The 17,763-nt window shown below is 36.7% G+C and overlaps 2 protein-coding genes across 2 annotated transcripts in view; one reads left to right on the top strand and one right to left on the bottom strand.

Annotated features, from left to right (window-relative positions):
* The window catches only part of OPN3 (opsin 3), a 31,689-nt gene extending 25,029 nt beyond the window's left edge, over nucleotides 1-6,660 (bottom strand). The window contains exon 1 of the mRNA XM_029965124.1: nucleotides 6,644-6,660. Within this exon, the coding sequence (XP_029820984.1) occupies nucleotides 6,644-6,660 (17 nt within the window). The remainder of the gene's footprint in view (nucleotides 1-6,643) is intronic.
* WDR64 (WD repeat domain 64) overlaps nucleotides 1-17,763 on the top strand; it is an 88,963-nt gene that overhangs the window by 15,939 nt on the left and 55,261 nt on the right. Inside the window, exons 2-6 of the mRNA XM_029965026.1 lie at nucleotides 6,096-6,251; nucleotides 6,765-6,916; nucleotides 7,596-7,723; nucleotides 13,436-13,532; nucleotides 14,047-14,150. Of these exons, the coding sequence (XP_029820886.1) occupies nucleotides 6,766-6,916; nucleotides 7,596-7,723; nucleotides 13,436-13,532; nucleotides 14,047-14,150 (480 nt within the window). The 5' untranslated portion in view covers nucleotides 6,096-6,251; nucleotide 6,765. The remainder of the gene's footprint in view (nucleotides 1-6,095; nucleotides 6,252-6,764; nucleotides 6,917-7,595; nucleotides 7,724-13,435; nucleotides 13,533-14,046; nucleotides 14,151-17,763) is intronic.

The raw sequence follows: 17,763 nt of genomic DNA, 5'->3' as shown, positions 1-17,763 counted from the left end.
TCAGCAGCGCTTCCCTCAGGGAAGCCGCGTTTAAGCAGACTTCTGTGCCCAGCTCCCGGAAGAGGTATTCAGGCTGCTTCTCCAGATGTTCTGCCAATGAAAATTCCTGTTATGGCAATAGTTTCTTCTCAGGGGCTCCCCTGCAGTGCTCACAGGTGGCTCTAAGAGTTGCAAGCTTATGAAGTGACCAGCAGCATCACGGCCCTGGCAAACTTGGGGTGCAAGTGAACACTTTTTTGTCAGCTGTGGAGCAAGTAAGATACCATAGTTTGCACCACGAAGTCACCTGTTTTTATACCCTTGTCCCCAGTGTGTATTGTGTGAAAATAGTACAGGAAAGCCCAAGCTGAGTGTGTACAGCTCTAGTGGGTGTTGGTCAAGGTGTTGTCCTGTGGTAAGGTTGCCTTGCTGTCTCTAAACCCAGCCCATCCCTGAATGTATCACAATTATTTTTGCTTAGCAGGGCTTTATGCCTAAAACGCCTTGCCAGACCAAGCATCACTCTTCCTCAGAGGAAGAGCTCTCTGTTCTTTGCTTTACTGGCTGACCAACATATGTGCTGATGTGTAACAGTCTTCACAAGGGTCCAAATAAAACTTTCAGTTTAGCCCGATTCTTAGTTTAGCTGAGGAAAAAAAAAATCGTTGAATATATCATCTATGAAAGTAGCAGAATTTTCATGAAAATTTGTCTGGGAAAAAAATACCCGTTTGGTTTTTTTTTTTCTCTCTTATATGCTCTTATTAAATGGTCTAGACTGAGCGTGTGATTGCTTGTGGACTGAGACTGAAAGCATGGGTAGCTGAGGTAGGTTTGATGTCTTTTGAAACACATATCTATATATAAATTATATGTTTGTGATGGCAATTTTATATGAAAAATTATGCTGTAATACAAGGGTTAGGAATAAAGAAAGTCATAGGTCAGAAAAATAAAACAGTGATTAAAGTAACCGTTCTCATCAATGTTAACTTTATTTACAATCTATCTTTTTTAATCCCTTAAATATGATTTAATCAGTAATTGAAATCTACTTTGAAAAGCTAGTTCAGTCTGTTTCTTTATCACTGGTCTTTGGCGGTTTTCTCATTACAAAGGCAGCAAGAGTTGCCTTTCTTAAATCAATTATATTTTTTTTCCTCATAAAAGCTATATTTATAGAACACATGAGCTTCCAAAATTTCCCATAAAACAGTGCTTGAACGTTGGTTTTAGGGAAGGCATAATTTTGTCTTTCCTTGTCCATAAAAGAGATTACCTGTGCATATCAGACTCTTCAAAAATACATAGTCAGCAGTTTGTTTAGGACTAGTCATTGCATGCTGAAAGTCTACCAATGACGTGGCTGGACCAAACTAATGCTACACCTCATTGAGAAGAAGGCATCTCTATCTCCTGCCTTTAAAGGAAAATCTTAAATTGTCTATCTTTTTATCCCTGCAAAATGAAAGGAAAGAAAAGGTGGTAAGAAGAGCAGGGGAGAAATGTAATTTAGTCAGTAGTACTAATGCTATTGCTAATGTTATTCAAGTGGTCTTAAATACTTCATAAGCTTTCATATATTTCATGAGAAATGAGTTCCATTTGTCTTCCATGAAGTGTCACTACTCATATGAGGCACAACAAAAAGAAATGCTTTGTTATTGTATCATCAGGTGAAAGGCAAAGCTGGAAACAGAACCCTGACCCCTAGTTCTAGTCCAGCATGTGTTTTACCTAACCAGTCTAGAACCATTGCACTGATGGTTTTAATAATCTAATTAATTCTTTATTCAATTCTTTTCTAGCTTGTCACGCAATTAAAAAGCAGAAACACTTAAAAAAACCAGACATCTGCTTTGCAGTGCTTCATGTTTGCACTGTTTTGTATTTGGACCAGACCCTGCTCATCAAACATGTATGAATATTAATGGAAATGCTGCAAAAAGGATTTTACCTTTACTTTTACAGTTGCATAAAAGGATAAACCACAATGCAATATTTGCATTTCCGAAAGTGTGTGTGTGTGGCTTACTGGAAGTGTGTCAGCTCAAAGTACTAAATATATATGTATCTGAGTTCATGGAAGTAAAAAAGTACAGGAAGCAGGAATACAAGGTCCCCAGTCCCATACTATAAAAACTGCCTCTGAAACTCCCAAGGACTTTCTAGGTCACTTCTGCAACAGTACTTTTAACATATTATCTGTTATGCACAATTTACATGGAATGAAAAAGTGCGTTGGCTGTAAATTTTCATCTGGCCAACATATGCTTACATATGTGTAAAACAAACCTTAAAAGCCAGCTTGGAAGTAATAATCCAAAACTGGAGAGCTTGCAGATGTCTGGGACTTCCCTGCTTTTGCTGTGTTTAGTAATTTGAAATGTTTCAGCACATCAGAGCATTGAGTGTCACTCACATGTTAGAGCTGAAGAATCTGTAGCAGAATAAATAAAGTGTCAAAGTTACTGCAACTCTCTAAGCTTGTGTAGAAATACAAACCACAAACCATGACTCCCAGGTGTAACTGCACCATCAAAAATATCAGGGCTTTTGCAGTGAGTTTTTTAAGGCATTCAAGAGACCTATTTCATTTCATATTTGTTCATTGACTTATATATTGCTTTTGTTCCTTTTCTCGAATCTGTATCTTCTGTTAGCATGCCTTTCAAGTCACAGGCTCTTTCCTATCTTTCCTGACAAGCAGAGAGCGAGCAGAAAAGTCAAGCTTTTGTCCATACTAAATACATTTATTTTAGGAGCCAGATAATGCTGGGGGTTTGCTGCCTGTTTTGGACTTTGTAAAACTTACTATTTAAATGGGCATCGTATACAGCCAAACCACATGCCTCTGAAAACAAAACAAAACAAAAATCCTAAAAACTCTGGCTACCTGGCTTCAGTTTTTTAATTGGCATTTTTACAATATTCTTCTGGCATTTCTTTTCTTACATGTTCTTTTTGCTATTCTTTAGCCTTAAAAGCAGATGAAAGCCAAGTGATTATTCACTGTATAACCACAGTGCGTATCTATAGAGCAAGGGAGAGTTTGCAGACAGAAGAAATCTTTCATCTGTTCTGAACCACTTGGCATTAAAACAAAGCTTTTACATAGATCTAGGCCTGTTAATAATGCAATATGTAAGTAAAAAAAATGCACAAGCATAATGGCAACAGTTTAAAACTAGGGCTTTATCTTGCAGAACTTGTAATCCTAGCTACATAGTCTAGTCCTTATTAGGATATGAACTTTAAATCATAGCAGGTTAAATAGAAAAGTTGCACTTTTCTCTGGACTGAGAAAAGTGCTTGGCTCAGACATGGTTCACTGAAGCAAGCACAAGTTGGGCAGCAGAGTGTGGACACAAGTGGACAATCCTGGGAGGTGATGACATGCTGTCAGAACATCTGTACTGCAGCTGGAAGTTGGCTGCAGGCTGTTCCGTGATATGTGAGCTCTAGTCTACCTGATATGTGTACAAATAGCTGTACTAGCTGCAGGTGTGATTCATCTCACCTAAATGATGTATTTGAAGATTAAGCACCTAAGACTAATAAGATTAATCATTCTCTAAAAGTGTTTATTATTATTGTCTGGCACATAAGGTGACTTAAATAATTTTTATATGTCTAAGTTCGGTGAGATGAACATCTTGGCTCTACAAACCTGTGTGGGACTGTGGTACATGCTCAGGTGGCAGATGCATATTGATGCCTCTGTGGCACTTGTTTCTTGCTAAGTAAATTAAATAAGTGCTGATACATACTTGTACCTGCTGACATCGTACCTCCCTTGGCTGTATAGACACAGCTCATAGGGCAGCTTGAACCATAAACACTAGCACTGTAAGACCAGTATAAGACCAGGTTTTGCAACAATAACCTGTGAAATTCAGTTGCAATATACACGAGGTTTTTTCAAGGAATAACCTTGCATAAGAGTTCATACTTATGCTGAGCTTCTTGTTAGTGAGACAAAGTGAAGTGAAAGTGATTACAAACGCACTGTTATAATTTTCCAGAGTCCAACATACAAATCAATAAATAGCGCTAGGAAATACGGTTTTTAAAATTATCACTTGGTCATTTCGGCTGTTGTTACAGAAAAGCAATGCACTTTATAGCAGAGTCCAATACTACTTGGGGGGTGATAATATAAAGAGCAAAGTGAAAAATGAAGCCAGTAGAATAAGAGAGTGAGCTAATGTAAATGTGAACATGATAGCACCCCTTGAAACCTGTTTCGTGGAAGGAATTCAATTTTTACAATGCTAAAATTAATTACTTTCCCAACCCCATACTGGTCAGAGTGTTATGCCAGTCTTAAGCAGCTCTATCCTGCTTCAACTGCAAACACAGACAGGTTTAAGGGCATATCTATAAGGAAGAAATGGCAAAGGATAGGTAACTTAGCTCAAAGGAATTAAAAATACCAAAAGAAAACAGCTTCAGGGACTCATTTTCCTTTTTTTTTCCTTGTTAAATGGCTGGACTTTATCTGGACCAAAATCAGAGTCAGAAACAAAGTCTCATGTGTACCAGAGTCTCTTTAAATGCAACTAAGGCCATTTTAGATCTACTGTTTTCTTTGGGCTATTCTGAACCATCATTTTACTTGGGGACAGTTTGCCTTTGCATGAGACTACCAGGAAGAGTGACTGGCAGCCTGGTACAGGCAAGAAAGAAGACCTATCACCTTTTGCTGTTTGTGTTCTGGAATAGTTCTGGGTTATTTATTATGAGCTCTCATAATTCCATCGTCAGAATTTTAAAAGTTGCATAGAATTTCATAGACTTAAGATAGTTCCTGAGATAAAGATTGAAAATTATTGATTTTCCAAATGAACTGCCATTCCTGCGATGAACTTGCTGTAGCTGTTCTTTGCACCCATACAAACATGCATATAATTAACTTTGTACAGGTCTGATAATATCCAGTAATTGAGACTACTATGATTATGTGGTAAGAAGAGGAGAGTTGGGAGAGTCGACTTCTGAATAATAAGCAATTCTACTATAATCCATATCCAGTGCTTTCCACACTATCAGTACAGGAGATAGGAAAGGAAATGCTTTTCATTGAGTTAATGCTGCTGTAGACTTACTAACACAATTACTCATTAATTTAATCTTGAATTTTCCTGCTTATCATCTAATACAATTTCTATCTTCTCTGCTTTCGTATTTCAGTCCACTCAGTCATCCCATCTTATTTTAAAATTTTACTGTACATTTTTTTGAGTTTAAACATTGAAGACAACAGAATTAGCTGGTACTGAAAGCAATGGTTCCCCATTTGGGGTTTCTGTGTGTTTTCATTATGTTATGTAACATGAAGCTTCCTTATGAGTTGTTGCAAGAGAACAAAAACATAGCTTTCTGTTCTTAGCCTTCCCATTCTGAGGATGTATGCTAACACCTTTTATGAACCTTAAACCACTGTTATTAAGTGGGAAATGAGAATATAGCCTGGTGTCATACAAACTTAGGTGACACAGACTGGAAAAATGAATCAACAGGAAGCACTGCATAACAAGGATTCAGCTGGAAGCAATATATCAAATACACCACAACTCTGACCAAGATACAGTCCCTGACCCCCCACGGGGTACCTTGATACACAAGAGAGGTGTTTTCTTGGAGAATTACTGTTGGAATTAGCAAAAATGTATCCTCAAACTATCTCTTCCTTTTCTAGGAATAATTGCTGCTTTTCTCTGCCAAACTATTTTCTTTATTCTAGTCAAAACCACGCCTGTTGCAGTTGAGCAGGAGTATCCAGAAACTTTTGTGCTCTTCCCAGTGGCTATGATAGAACTTCAAGAAGTGGGATTACTTGTTTTCCTTTTTCTGCTATTTCATGCAGAGATATTTACATGCATTATTTTTAGTAATTTTGCTTAATACCAATTAGTTGTCTTCCCTTTATGTTTCAAAAATGTTACTCAGCTGATTTTCCAAGTGTGTGTGAAGTCTATGGCCTTCATCTGTTTTGTTTTGGTTTTATTTGGAGAAATGACTTGGATATTCTCAAAATATGCCTGAGTGATATCAATCCTTTAGATTGCCACAAAAAGTATAAAATATAATTTCTCCTTTCCTTTCAACTACAGATTCTCCACAAAGCAAAGGCTCCGTGCTCAGCAATTCAAGAAAGCCTTGGCCAATAAGCCTGGCATCAGCTTTGGGTGAAGTAATAGAAAAGTGGATCGGGAAATCAACAGCTAAAGACCAATATACAGAAAGTGATCAAGGTGGTCTACAGAAAAGTGAGTTTAACAAATAGTCTGAAATTTATTATTTGACCAGAGTACCAATTTGCATTTTATGATGCAAATAAAATGGTATAGCACAGCATTCTTTAAAGATATTGAAAAGATGAAAAATGTGGAAAAGAATCACAAATATTATATTGACATCTGAAGGAAAGTGCTGCAGTAGGATGCAGAGAGTTCAGTTTGCTTTAATTAACAGGAGAAAAAAAATAATCTCACATGCTGGGTTATTTAGTGATCCTGGTTTGTGACCAAGGACCACTCAGCAAGTAGGATTTTGTGATGTAATGGGGGGTTGTGACATCAACAGTTTGCTACAGCATTTTCCAGCTTGAGATGCTAAACCATTATTATCTAGTTACGTTATTAGGTAATGCTTGGTATACCTGTCATACAGCTTCATGTCGTATGAACTCATGTGGGAGTTTAAGATTTAAGGAGTAAAGCAAGGCTTGGACATGGCTGTAAGAAGAGCTCTCCCTCTTACCTTGTCCCTTGTTAATAAAGGATGTCTGAAAAGAAGGCCCGTGTTAAGGAGGGTTGCTCTGCTCTTAAATCACTGGATTTCAAGAATGCATTGGAGCAGTTCCAGAAACTAGTTGAAAAAATGATAATCCAGAAGACAAAGGAGAGATCAGGCTTATATACTGAAGATGATGGTAAGAGATATTCTTTCTGATGGAAAAGTATAATTTTCATATGGAGAGAATGTGTTGTAGAGAGAAAACTGTAAGAAAGATCTCAAATTAATGTTCTAACTGTAATTGTGTGATTTTTACAGGACATAGGTAGATTGCACTATGAGAGTGCTTTTTTAATCCTGTTAGGACTTCTGGCAAAATTATAAGGCTATGGTGATCACTCCCAAAACATAATTGGTGGAGTTAGAACATATAGCATGATGTGATGTTTCTGTAAAAGCACAAACCTGATGAATTATGTAAACCCAGTTGCTAAATGTAAATAATGGGGGCAAAGTTTTGCTTTTCTCAATGCAAATGGCTACTGCTGCATGAAAGGATAAACTTTATCCCTCCATTCACGGTCAGAGAAACAAATCAGAATCATGGTTTGAAAGTAAGGGAAGAAAGAAGAGGTGAAAAGTTTTTACCTATTCTTTTATCTTTTTCCTATCATGCATTGCAAGTTGGGTAGTTTTTAAAAGACCAAACATTGACTGATTTTTTTTTTCCAAATGCTTTAGTGAATACAATGTGAGGATCTAGAACTTGCGTGCTATTGATATTGAAAGGAGAAATAAAACCAGAGGTAGGGTGGATAAGGAAGGAATCTGTAGCTTGCCAGTTTTAAACTGTGGATATTGTTCCCCCCATACAGATGAGATAGACTATGATAAGTTCTATAAAACCACACGAGCACTTTTTGGTTCAGCAGTTAAGGACCATAATATTCAGGCTTTTTTCAGGAAGACTATCAACAACCTTGACATGCCAGACTGGTTAGAGGTAAGGATTTCTGAAATTTTATTAACTATAAAAAACCTAATTAAAATCTTCGATGGTAACAGTATTTATCTGTTGATTATGTGTTGTTCATGAGTCTGTTGTTCACGAGCTCCATGGCATAAAGAGGCACACTCATGTTGTTATTTACTGCCCGGAGCCGGGGTGTGTCCAGGTCTTCTAAAGTACTTCTGTGATATGCATTGTCCTCAGGCTTCCTGGCAAAATGCAAAAATCCCTTATGACTACAGTATGTGATTTGTGCTCTGAGGATAAGTCTATCTTTAGCTAAACCATCAGAAATGCTTCATCTCTTCTCTTTCCTCTTTTTTCTCTTACCTTTACTTCCTCTCCTTTCTCTTCACCTATTTACAGGCATCAATCCAGCCTTCACTTTAAATATGAAGCATTAGAGGTATGGCTGCATTTTAATAGAGAGTTTTTTAATCAGAGAATTATGTATGCATTATTTAATTCTGTAGATGAGTGAGAACCATGTACTCATTTTTTCTGTCTCTAATGATGGTAAATAGAAAATTTTTGTAAAAAGCATGTAAGAATGAGGTAACTATGAAACAATAGATTTGGTTTACCCTCCTTGCTTCTGGTTGCACATAGCTTAAGGATTTTCTCTGCCAGAGTTGCAACTGCAGTCCATGTTTAATATTGCTTCATGGATTTTAATCTACCCATTTGTAAGTTACTTCTGCATCCACCTAAAAAGGATATCCAATTTTTAAATTTGTGAAAAAGAGCTTTGTCTTGCTTTTTTTTTAAACATGGTGTTCTTTTGTATTTGCATGTTATGCGAAATGAACACTTGTTCCAGAAATGTGTCTTTTATTAAGATATTTCCCATGGATAGTGTTTCAAGCAACTGTTCTATAAAAATGACTGATTCTTAGATTGTTAGAGCCAATCTGTATCAAAAGCATCCATCATCATATATTACAAGATTTTGTTTGTTTTTTTCTGACCTGAAGACAGAATTGTGGAGATGGGACATAACTTCCAGCACGCAGTGACTTTCCTATGATAGCATAGGTGGCATTTCATATGTGGCAAGCACTTACTGAACTTAAAGCCTTATAGCAAGGTATTGACAAGTGAAGTAGGGTGAACAATAAATTCATCAGCATATTTATATTTTACGTTACTCTGGAACACCACAGTAGTATTTGAACTTTGAAGATACCCAGCATCTGTTCTTTACATGTTATCAACAATTGCTGTCAAGTAATTTCCTAATATCAACTTAAAAACACTGTGTTCAGCCCTTTCTATTTAATAAGGTTATGTATGGGAACATTTCTGGTTAATACCTCTCGTAGCATTGTTTTTACTTACAATGTCACATTACTCGCAGACTTTGCTCATGTCAGGCGTTAAAGATTTCCTTCAGGGAGGGTCTGGGGCAAATCTGGAAAATAGCTGACAGTCTGAAAGACTGACAGTCCTTCATTTAGGGTAGCAGAACAGTAGCAAATTATGTTAAGTCTCATTGGTTTATAAGAGAACTATAGGAAGCTCTTTTCATTTACTGGAGTATCTTTTACTTCAAAACCTTATTTGAGTTTCTCATGCAGTCATACTAGTTACCTGAGCTACTTAATTAACAAAGCAAACACAATAAGGGGTGTAATAAAAGATGCAAAGCCCCATTAGTTTCCTTATGAAATCTGTGGGGGAATTGCCTGGGATAAAATTCCCCAGAACCCTTTTTATGAGCATTCCTCAAATTTTACCAAGTGTGAGCTGACTGATGACAGTCTTTTAAAATTCCTTGTGCATAACCTTTCTTGAAAAAAGCAGACCATGGTAAACAATCAATATTCAGCATCTCAGAGCATGTGTTTCATGTAGAAGATGGATATCAGTGAGACTATATTGAATGCTATAGGGAATGAAACAGAAATATTTGTTATTTCTCTGTTCAAAAGAATCCTGATTAAAGTGTTATTTTTTCCTTTATTTTCTCTTGTGGAGAGAAATATTTAACATAAAGTAACTGAAAATTCATCCACGACAGAAATGATAATTCAGTTATAAAACAGACAAAGATCAGACTATTTGAATCAGACTCAGTGTTGCATTTATTTCTTTAACTTGACACAGCCTTATCCAGCACAATTTGAAATGTAATATTGCATTGAAAAACTGCAGTGAGTTTTTTGCTTTTTTGTTTTCTTTTTGTTTAGTGAGAATACTAATGGTCTGTATTACAAGCTATCTATACATTACAGAACATAAATCTAAGCTCCTTTCAGGAAAAAAAAAAAGGATCAGATTTGGTAGTCTTGGTAGAGAGAAAGAGATGAAAACTTCATTAAGAAAGCTGCTGACTCCAGGAGTTCTCCAGAGTTAGCTTACACAGAAACAGAATTATTCTTTATTGATCATTTGATTGTTGTCTAAGCCCAATTTACATTAACTGTAACTTCAGCATGAGCTTTTGATCTTTTGTAATTGTGATAACATCCTATCTGTAATGATTGGATCAAAAGAGATCCTTCTAGGGTCATTTGAATGGGTTCTAATAAAATAAAATGGGATCCATTTGTATTCTACATATTATGTGGTCTTTTTAAATTTTGTTTCTCTGACAGACTCTACAGTTTCAAAATGCTTCAGATAATCCTGTAGAGTTACTAACGTCAGGAATGAACCCAGTGTTCTAAGTGACTAGCTATGCCAGACACTTGTAAGTGTAGCTGTAGTACAGCTCTAAATTCTCCTCATCTCTTTTTCACCTCTTGACAATCAAAGATGTATACATTTACTTACTGATAAAAGTGCTTGTAGACCCTCTTTTTATTCCATCCATATCTGTAGCTCTTCTTCTTTTTTTTTATTTTTCAGTTGATTCTATTTAACACTTGACCAGCCTAAATCCCACTTTCTTTTCTCATACTCCTTAGTCTTTTCATTCCTTTTAAGTGAAGCCTTTTCTTTCCGAAAAAGAAAAAATAACAAAACCCACAAAGCAAACAAAAACAAACGCCCCACCAAAAAGAACCCAAACAACCAAACAAACCCCGAAGAGACACAAAAACAGACCACCTGCAAATTCACTCCGTTACATGATTGAAAACTCTATTGGAATGATTATTGGCCTTTTAAGACTGGAAAGTATTCTAGTTATCCTAGTTTAGACCAGCTGTTGTTTGAAAGAGACAGTGAAAGAGCCAGAAAGGCCTTTCTTACCTGATGCATTTGTTCAATGTTCATCAACCTACAAGTTATATTAGACAAATCATATTTATAAACTTCAACTTGGACATACCTTTAATTGCCCCCTGTGAACAATGTAAGTAGTCTTGATCTTGCCTCAGCTTCCTTTATATCACTTAATTTTTCGAATCTATCATTAATAACCGTTAGTTTCTGTAACATCCTAAATAGCCCTCATGGTTTCTACTGTGCTCCAGTTTCCTAATTATTTTTTTCTAAAAGTACGTTATTTCAACTCTGTTCTTCTAAGTTCTCCTTCTACTTTTGGCACTGCTGAGCACACTGTCAGTCTTAAAAGTCAAGCAAGAGGGATACACTTCACGTTGTTCCTTTGATATTCCTCTTTTATCATCTCTGTCTTTCTCTCTCTCTCCCTGCTCCCCTTTCTCAAAACTCTGTCCCTGACCCTTTGTTCCTCTCTTCCTACTCTCACAGATCTATTTTTTTCCAAATTTACCTCTCCATATCTGGCCTCTCTTTAGCCTGAAAAAAATCTTCCAAATATATTTCCATGACCTAAAAGATCATGATCTCGTGTGAGTGTTCCTATTTCTTTAACTTACTGATGTTTCTCTCTTTCAAGTACCTTCATGTTCAGGGTTTTGTAAGTTTTCAGTAGTCTCCACAACAGTACACCCATGCTCAAAGGACAGTTTTTTATTAAAAAAAATGGTAATCTGAAATCTGCTCATTAGATAAATTAGGATCTACCCTTACTTATTTGCTGGCTTCACGATTTAAAAGACATCTTGGACAGTCTAACAGCTATCATTTATCAATGCCTTGGGAAACTAACTTCTGCATCTCTTTCCCAAATGTAGCTGGCTCTTAGACATCTGTATTTTTTTCAGTGATAATCATCTGATGTTTAAATTGCATTTTGCTTCACCTTTTATGCTCTTTGTCAACCTCTGGTAGACATTATGGGCTGTTTCCATGTTGGAGTGAGCAGAAGCCATTTATGCAGCTATAAGGGATTTCTAAGATGCCCTTTCTTTGGGCAGTGTTCCACATGCTAGGAAGGAGCAAAAGATCAGATGTGGCACCGTCTCATGTCTACAGGAAGCAAGACAGGACACACCTCTGTGTGCACTGAAAACTTTCGCTGCTGCTGGTTTTAGGGCAGCTGCTGGCCTAGCCCAACCACTGCACTTGGCATCCTTTCAGGACTCAGGAGGGACCTGATACTGGATAAGTCTATCCTTAAAGAAAAAGTCCTCCCACCCAAACCTTAGTCCCCAAAAAGTTGACGGGTCTGTTCTCCTCTGCCTGGGAAATGGGTTCATACACTTAAGAAAGCAAAATGTCACTCCTTTCAGTAAGGACAAGAGAAAAGATCCATGGAAGTACAGGACAACTGGCCTCTATGTTTGGATACAGGATGGAAAGACACAGTGATAGTACAAGAAACTAGAAAGAGAAATGCAAGAGGCTGCAATACATAATATATTGACTGGTGATGTCTGATAATAATCGTGTATATGGTAAGGAGGGACCTGTGAAGTGAAAGATGAACAGTAATGTTGTGTGAGAATATTTTTTTGAAAGATGTACATCTGAATCTCTTGAAGAAGGAAAATGGAAATTCTATTGTATAACATGGAAAATATTGAACTAGAATAAAGTACTAAGTTTTGTCTTGCATCCAAAGGGGCATTGCTTTCAGAACTCATGAAAGATAGTGAGTATATACAATGTCCATATATGAGAAAAGAGTTCAAAGTCTGTACAGCTGAGTGGGGCTGAACTAATTTCCTAAGGAAATTACTAAACTATTTTTGGGTACAGAGCTTGAGGTTTGGAGAGCATTTCAGCTGAAAATTTCACAGCCTGGAGCAGAAATGAGCTCCTACCTGAATATCTGTGTAGGGATCTCCATCATGTTCAGCACAAATGAAACATTGTCAGACTTAGGGAGATGGCCAAAAAAAGAATTTTTTAAAATGGACTTTATATTCAGAGTTTTTTTCCAGCAAATGAGAATTTAAATAACTTTATGGAAAAGCTTTTCTTCTATGAAGGCTAAACCACTATGCTACTTTGAATATCTCAGTTTATAAATACAGAGGAGTCTGTTTTGTCTGCCTTTTGCTGTTTGTGTTTTTGTCTAGTTGAGGGCCTAGCTGAGGAAGCACAAGTAGGTAGAACCGTAAAAAGAAAATTGAAGATTATTATTTGCAAACAATCATTACAAGGCAAAGCTGTACTAACAGCTTTGTCAAATAGATGGGCTGTATTCCTAGAAGCCCTTTGTATTCTTGCTTCTTTACAAACATTGAAGAAAGATTGTGCCTGAGTAGCAGATTTCAGCAATCTAAAGCCATATTTAGAGCTAATGGTTAAAGGAAACAACACAAAGAAACTTACTCAAAGAACGTTAGATTAAAATGTGAGATAACTATTTGACTTCATACATATAAGCATATCTTCCCAAAATAATTTTGCAATAAATTACTTGGTTTGCTCTTTTTTTTTTTTGTTTAGATTTTTGGCTGTTTCACAGAAGAAAGTGATGGGCTTTCCCAGTCAAAAGAAAGCATGGTTTTCCTTGTATCTGAAAAAAAGCAGATTACTGATTCAGGTGACATACTTCATCTTGTATCAAGCCCTATTTCTTTTTAATGCAATGTGTTGCACACTTTCTTGTGATAAGTTCACATGGCTGTCTTTGCTTGTTCAAGATTCTACTTACATGTTTTTTATATGGTTTTTTATATGGTTTTATATATGGTTTTTTACGAAACTCATTGCATCTGAACACTCCACTGCTGCTTTTGCCAGTTCTCATATTCCTAAATATTGAATTTTTCTGACTCAGACTGTAATTTATGCAATTACTCTCTGTATTTCTGTATTTTTTAAAATAATGTAAGAAGAACTAGCACATCCATAATCCATTAATGATATTTAAAAATGCACCATGTTTAATTAAGTCAAATATAGGATAATCTATGGTATAATGCATCACTGCCTTGGACCTTGGACTTGGTATCAAAATTCATTTCAGGAAGAGAAAATGTTCCTGCTATTATAGTTCTATTTTTTTAGATTTCCCCACGTCTGTAAGATTAAGTGAAATATTTTGTTATTGACAGTTGTCAAGAGAAAAGATGTGATTAAGGGTATAGTGAAGGTATCCCATCTGGATTTCACAATAACAGCCTCCCAGAAAGGAGTGATAACTATTTTTAACAACCAGGTAATTCTGATTCAAACTGTTTTATTATTTTATTAGGCATTACATATGGGAACTGAGAGGACTGTCATGTAGCATGCAAATTAACCTCTAAAAAAGCTAGATATCTTTCTTATCAAAGTTAAGTTTTTCTGTATTTTCAAGTACAGTAAGAAATATACATTGTTCTTTTCAATTATAAACCTACTGAACAGTCCACATAAGTTGATATAAGGTAGAGATGGTTAATAAAAGACATTCTTCGCAGAAATTCATTTAATAGAAAATAATCTGCATTTCTTTTTAGGAAAGGTTCCCTTGAAACAAAATATGCTCTTGGAATTAACTTTTAGATATAGAGTGGAAATCAGGGAATTAACTGTTTTCTACAGCTACTGAAATTATCTAGAATGGGCATAAACATTCATCAGTTTGCAAATAAGATTTATCCAATACTGCAACATTTAAAAGCTTAAAAGTCATGAGATGACAGTCTGAGTGATGCTGATTCATAGTTAGTCCCCTAATCAGTAAACTGTAAGGAAAACTGTACCATTTTAAGTAGAAATTCACGCTCAAGATGCTGTTAAAGTAGAATTCGTGAATTAATCTCCCAGATGATTATATTACTATTTAGATGTAATTTAGCACTTGTAGATGCTATGAGGTACATCACACATCTATGCTCATTGGTGGTTTATCCTTGCACAATTTTAATGCAACCAGTTTTTGGAAAATTATTTCAGCTTTAAAGCAGTACTAATGCTTTCCAGGGGTTTTAGCTAGTTAGTGCATAATGCTTATGACAGTAGAGTGTAAACAAAGAAAGGACTCCTGTGCATGATTCAATAACAAAGTGGTACTGCAGTTTTAGTAAATGCTGAAATAATTTATTTGAAAGCCTAGTTCTCTATCCTTCAGAGCATTATCCCTATTACGTACCTATGAAAAATCATTTCACAAAGTATAAGATTAAAAGTAGCTTTCTTCCCCACCTGCTAGCTCCCCACGCTATTTTCAAGTTGAATTGCTGCCTCCTAATAGGTTGGACTGATGTCATCTGACATCAGTCCCTGCACTGATGTCATCTGACATCAGTGACTGCAATGTAAATTATTTTACACAGTTGCTTAACACAGTGAATAGGGACCTCAAATCCCACTTATAAAACTGTATGGTCTGAAAATGGCTAAGGCATTACAACAGCAGACATTTACTCTTTGTAAGATCTCTGGTCACAGTTGATCTGAGCAAATGATTTTTTACTTCATTAGAATTGCTCTGATATATATTGAGGAAGCAAGAGGAAACTGTCTCTTTAGCACTGCAGTAATTTGAATCCTGTTCCTGGAAAATGACTTCACATGACAAAGGCAAATACAGAGTTGGCAACTCATTCTTCTCTCAAAGACCAAGGATTTAAAGCATAGTGATAAAAAATATGAAGATGGTTACCCTGAAGATGCTGCTTGGTAGGACTCAAGATCTGGGTGAAGGGACCAACATATGATTTGATGAGTAGTGCATAGACAAATAGACAAAGAGGCTTATTTTTGTATAATTGTTGCATTTGCAAGATTATTAACTTACGGTGTTCTTGGATGCACATATATCTCATGCAAGTCAGCCTGCTCCATGTACATGAATTAATAATATTTGGTCAGATGCAATTAGTGAATCCAATATAATACAGATTTTTAACTGTGCCACTGCTGGAGCATTTAAATAGTAAGAAACGTGGAGGAAGAGAAAGGGATATATTCTGTTCATTCACCCCAGTGTAAAGAGATGTTCAGTGCAAAGAAGTTTTCTCAGAAGATCAACACCGTATTATACACTTTGTTCTTTGGAAAGCAAATACAATTTCCTTCACAAGAATTTATTTAATGGTTGTGTTATATCCTCGGAGTCAGTTAAAAATCTAGATGAAAAGTTTTTATTTGATACTGAGTGGAAACAGAGAATAGTTAAAAACTCTGGGAAAAAAAACTTATTTACAAATAAGATTAAGAACAAGTAAAGAGGTTGCAAACCATATCACTGCCTGTCTATCCATTAAACTTCAGTTAAATAAAAATTAATCATATTTTTTTATCAGCAAATGATTAGTGTCAGTCATGTTAGATGGCATTAAGAATGCTTAATTTAGCCTGTGTACATCAGGATAGCTTTCAAAATCATCTCCTATTTCACCAGTGACAGGCTTCCATCATCCATTACATAAATTGCTAGTGAATCTCATTATTGTCTAAAAGAGGACTTGGAGACTTTTGTTAACCCTGGTTGCTGTAATAAGAAATCCCATGTTCTCTTACACATCTGTTGGAAATGGAAGTGAAGGCAAAGAAATATTCATTTGTAGACCAGCAGGTTCTCGGTACTGGTAAGGCCACACCTCAAGTATTGTGTTCAGTTTTGGGCCCCTCACTACCAGAAGGAGATTGACAGGCTGGAGAGTGTCCAGAGAAGGGCGAGGGAGCTGATGAAAGGACTAGAGCACAAGCCTTATGAGGAGCAGCTGAAGGAGCTGGGGTTGTTTAGCTCAGAGAAAAGGAGGTTCAGGGGGGACATTATCACTCCCTACAACTACCTGAAAAGATGTTGTAGCCAGGTGCGGGTCAGTCTATTCTCCCAGGTAACAAGCAGTAGTACAAGAGGAAACAGCCTCAAGATGAGCCAGAAGAGGATTCAATTGGATATTAGGGAAAATTTCTTCAACAAAAGGGTTGTCAAGCACTGGAACTGCCCAGGGAAGTAGAAGAGTCACCAACCCTGGAGGTATTTATAAGACGTGTAGAAGTGGCAATTGAGGACGTGATTTAGTGGTGGACTTGGCACTGTTATGTTTACAGTTGGACTTGATCATCTTAAAGATCTTCCCCAACCTTAATGATTCTGTGATTTCGTGATTCTATTCGAGGGCTAAGCATTGCTTTCTGCAACAAATGTGGACCTAATATGCTTCAACACCTGTATACAGCTCTACACCATCAGCCATTTCCTGCTTCCTCTAGAATACAAGACACTCACCTTCCTCAGGTTCTCAGACACAGATACTGCCTTGATCAGCACAAAAGACCTGTAGGCAAAGGCAGCCTTAAGGACACACTCTAGTTCATGTTACTTGCAGATAAAGCCAAGTCTGATAACAGTGCATGAATATCCATCTCTTGATTAACAATACTTTTAAACTCTGCTCAAACACTGTCCATGATGACACAGGCATCTCACTTCTATGGGAAGAAAGACTGTGATCCTAGCTTCTTGATTTATGAAATGTGGAATTGGTGAGGGTGGGAACAAGGTGTCACTGAATAGTTACTGATGAGGGGCAGGGGCAAGAGGAGGTGAAAAAGCAGCTGCGGATGTTTCAGAAGGGAAAAGGTTGAAACTGCTTTTGAAAACTGAGTACTAGTTTTGCTAAAGGAGTTGGAAGGTAACCCTGTCTCTACTGGATGATGGTGACAGGTATGCTGACCACCTTATGACTTTAAACTCTTCCAGTTTTGAGCCACATGCTACACTGTCCACCAATAGTTACATTTGGTGAAAGATGCCCATATGGGTAGTCGTGTTTGCAGCCTGAAGTGCTACCTCTGCCTGGTATTTTGCTGGCATGTGGGTTGACATAAAGCAT

The sequence above is a fragment of the Manacus vitellinus genome, unplaced genomic scaffold (genome assembly GCF_001715985.3).
Source record: "Manacus vitellinus isolate BGI_N305 unplaced genomic scaffold, ASM171598v3 scaffold_8_pilon, whole genome shotgun sequence".
NCBI classification, from domain to species: Eukaryota; Metazoa; Chordata; class Aves; order Passeriformes; family Pipridae; genus Manacus; species Manacus vitellinus.
The sequence above is the reverse complement of the archived record's forward strand: the minus strand, read 5'-3'. Positions and strand labels throughout refer to the sequence as shown.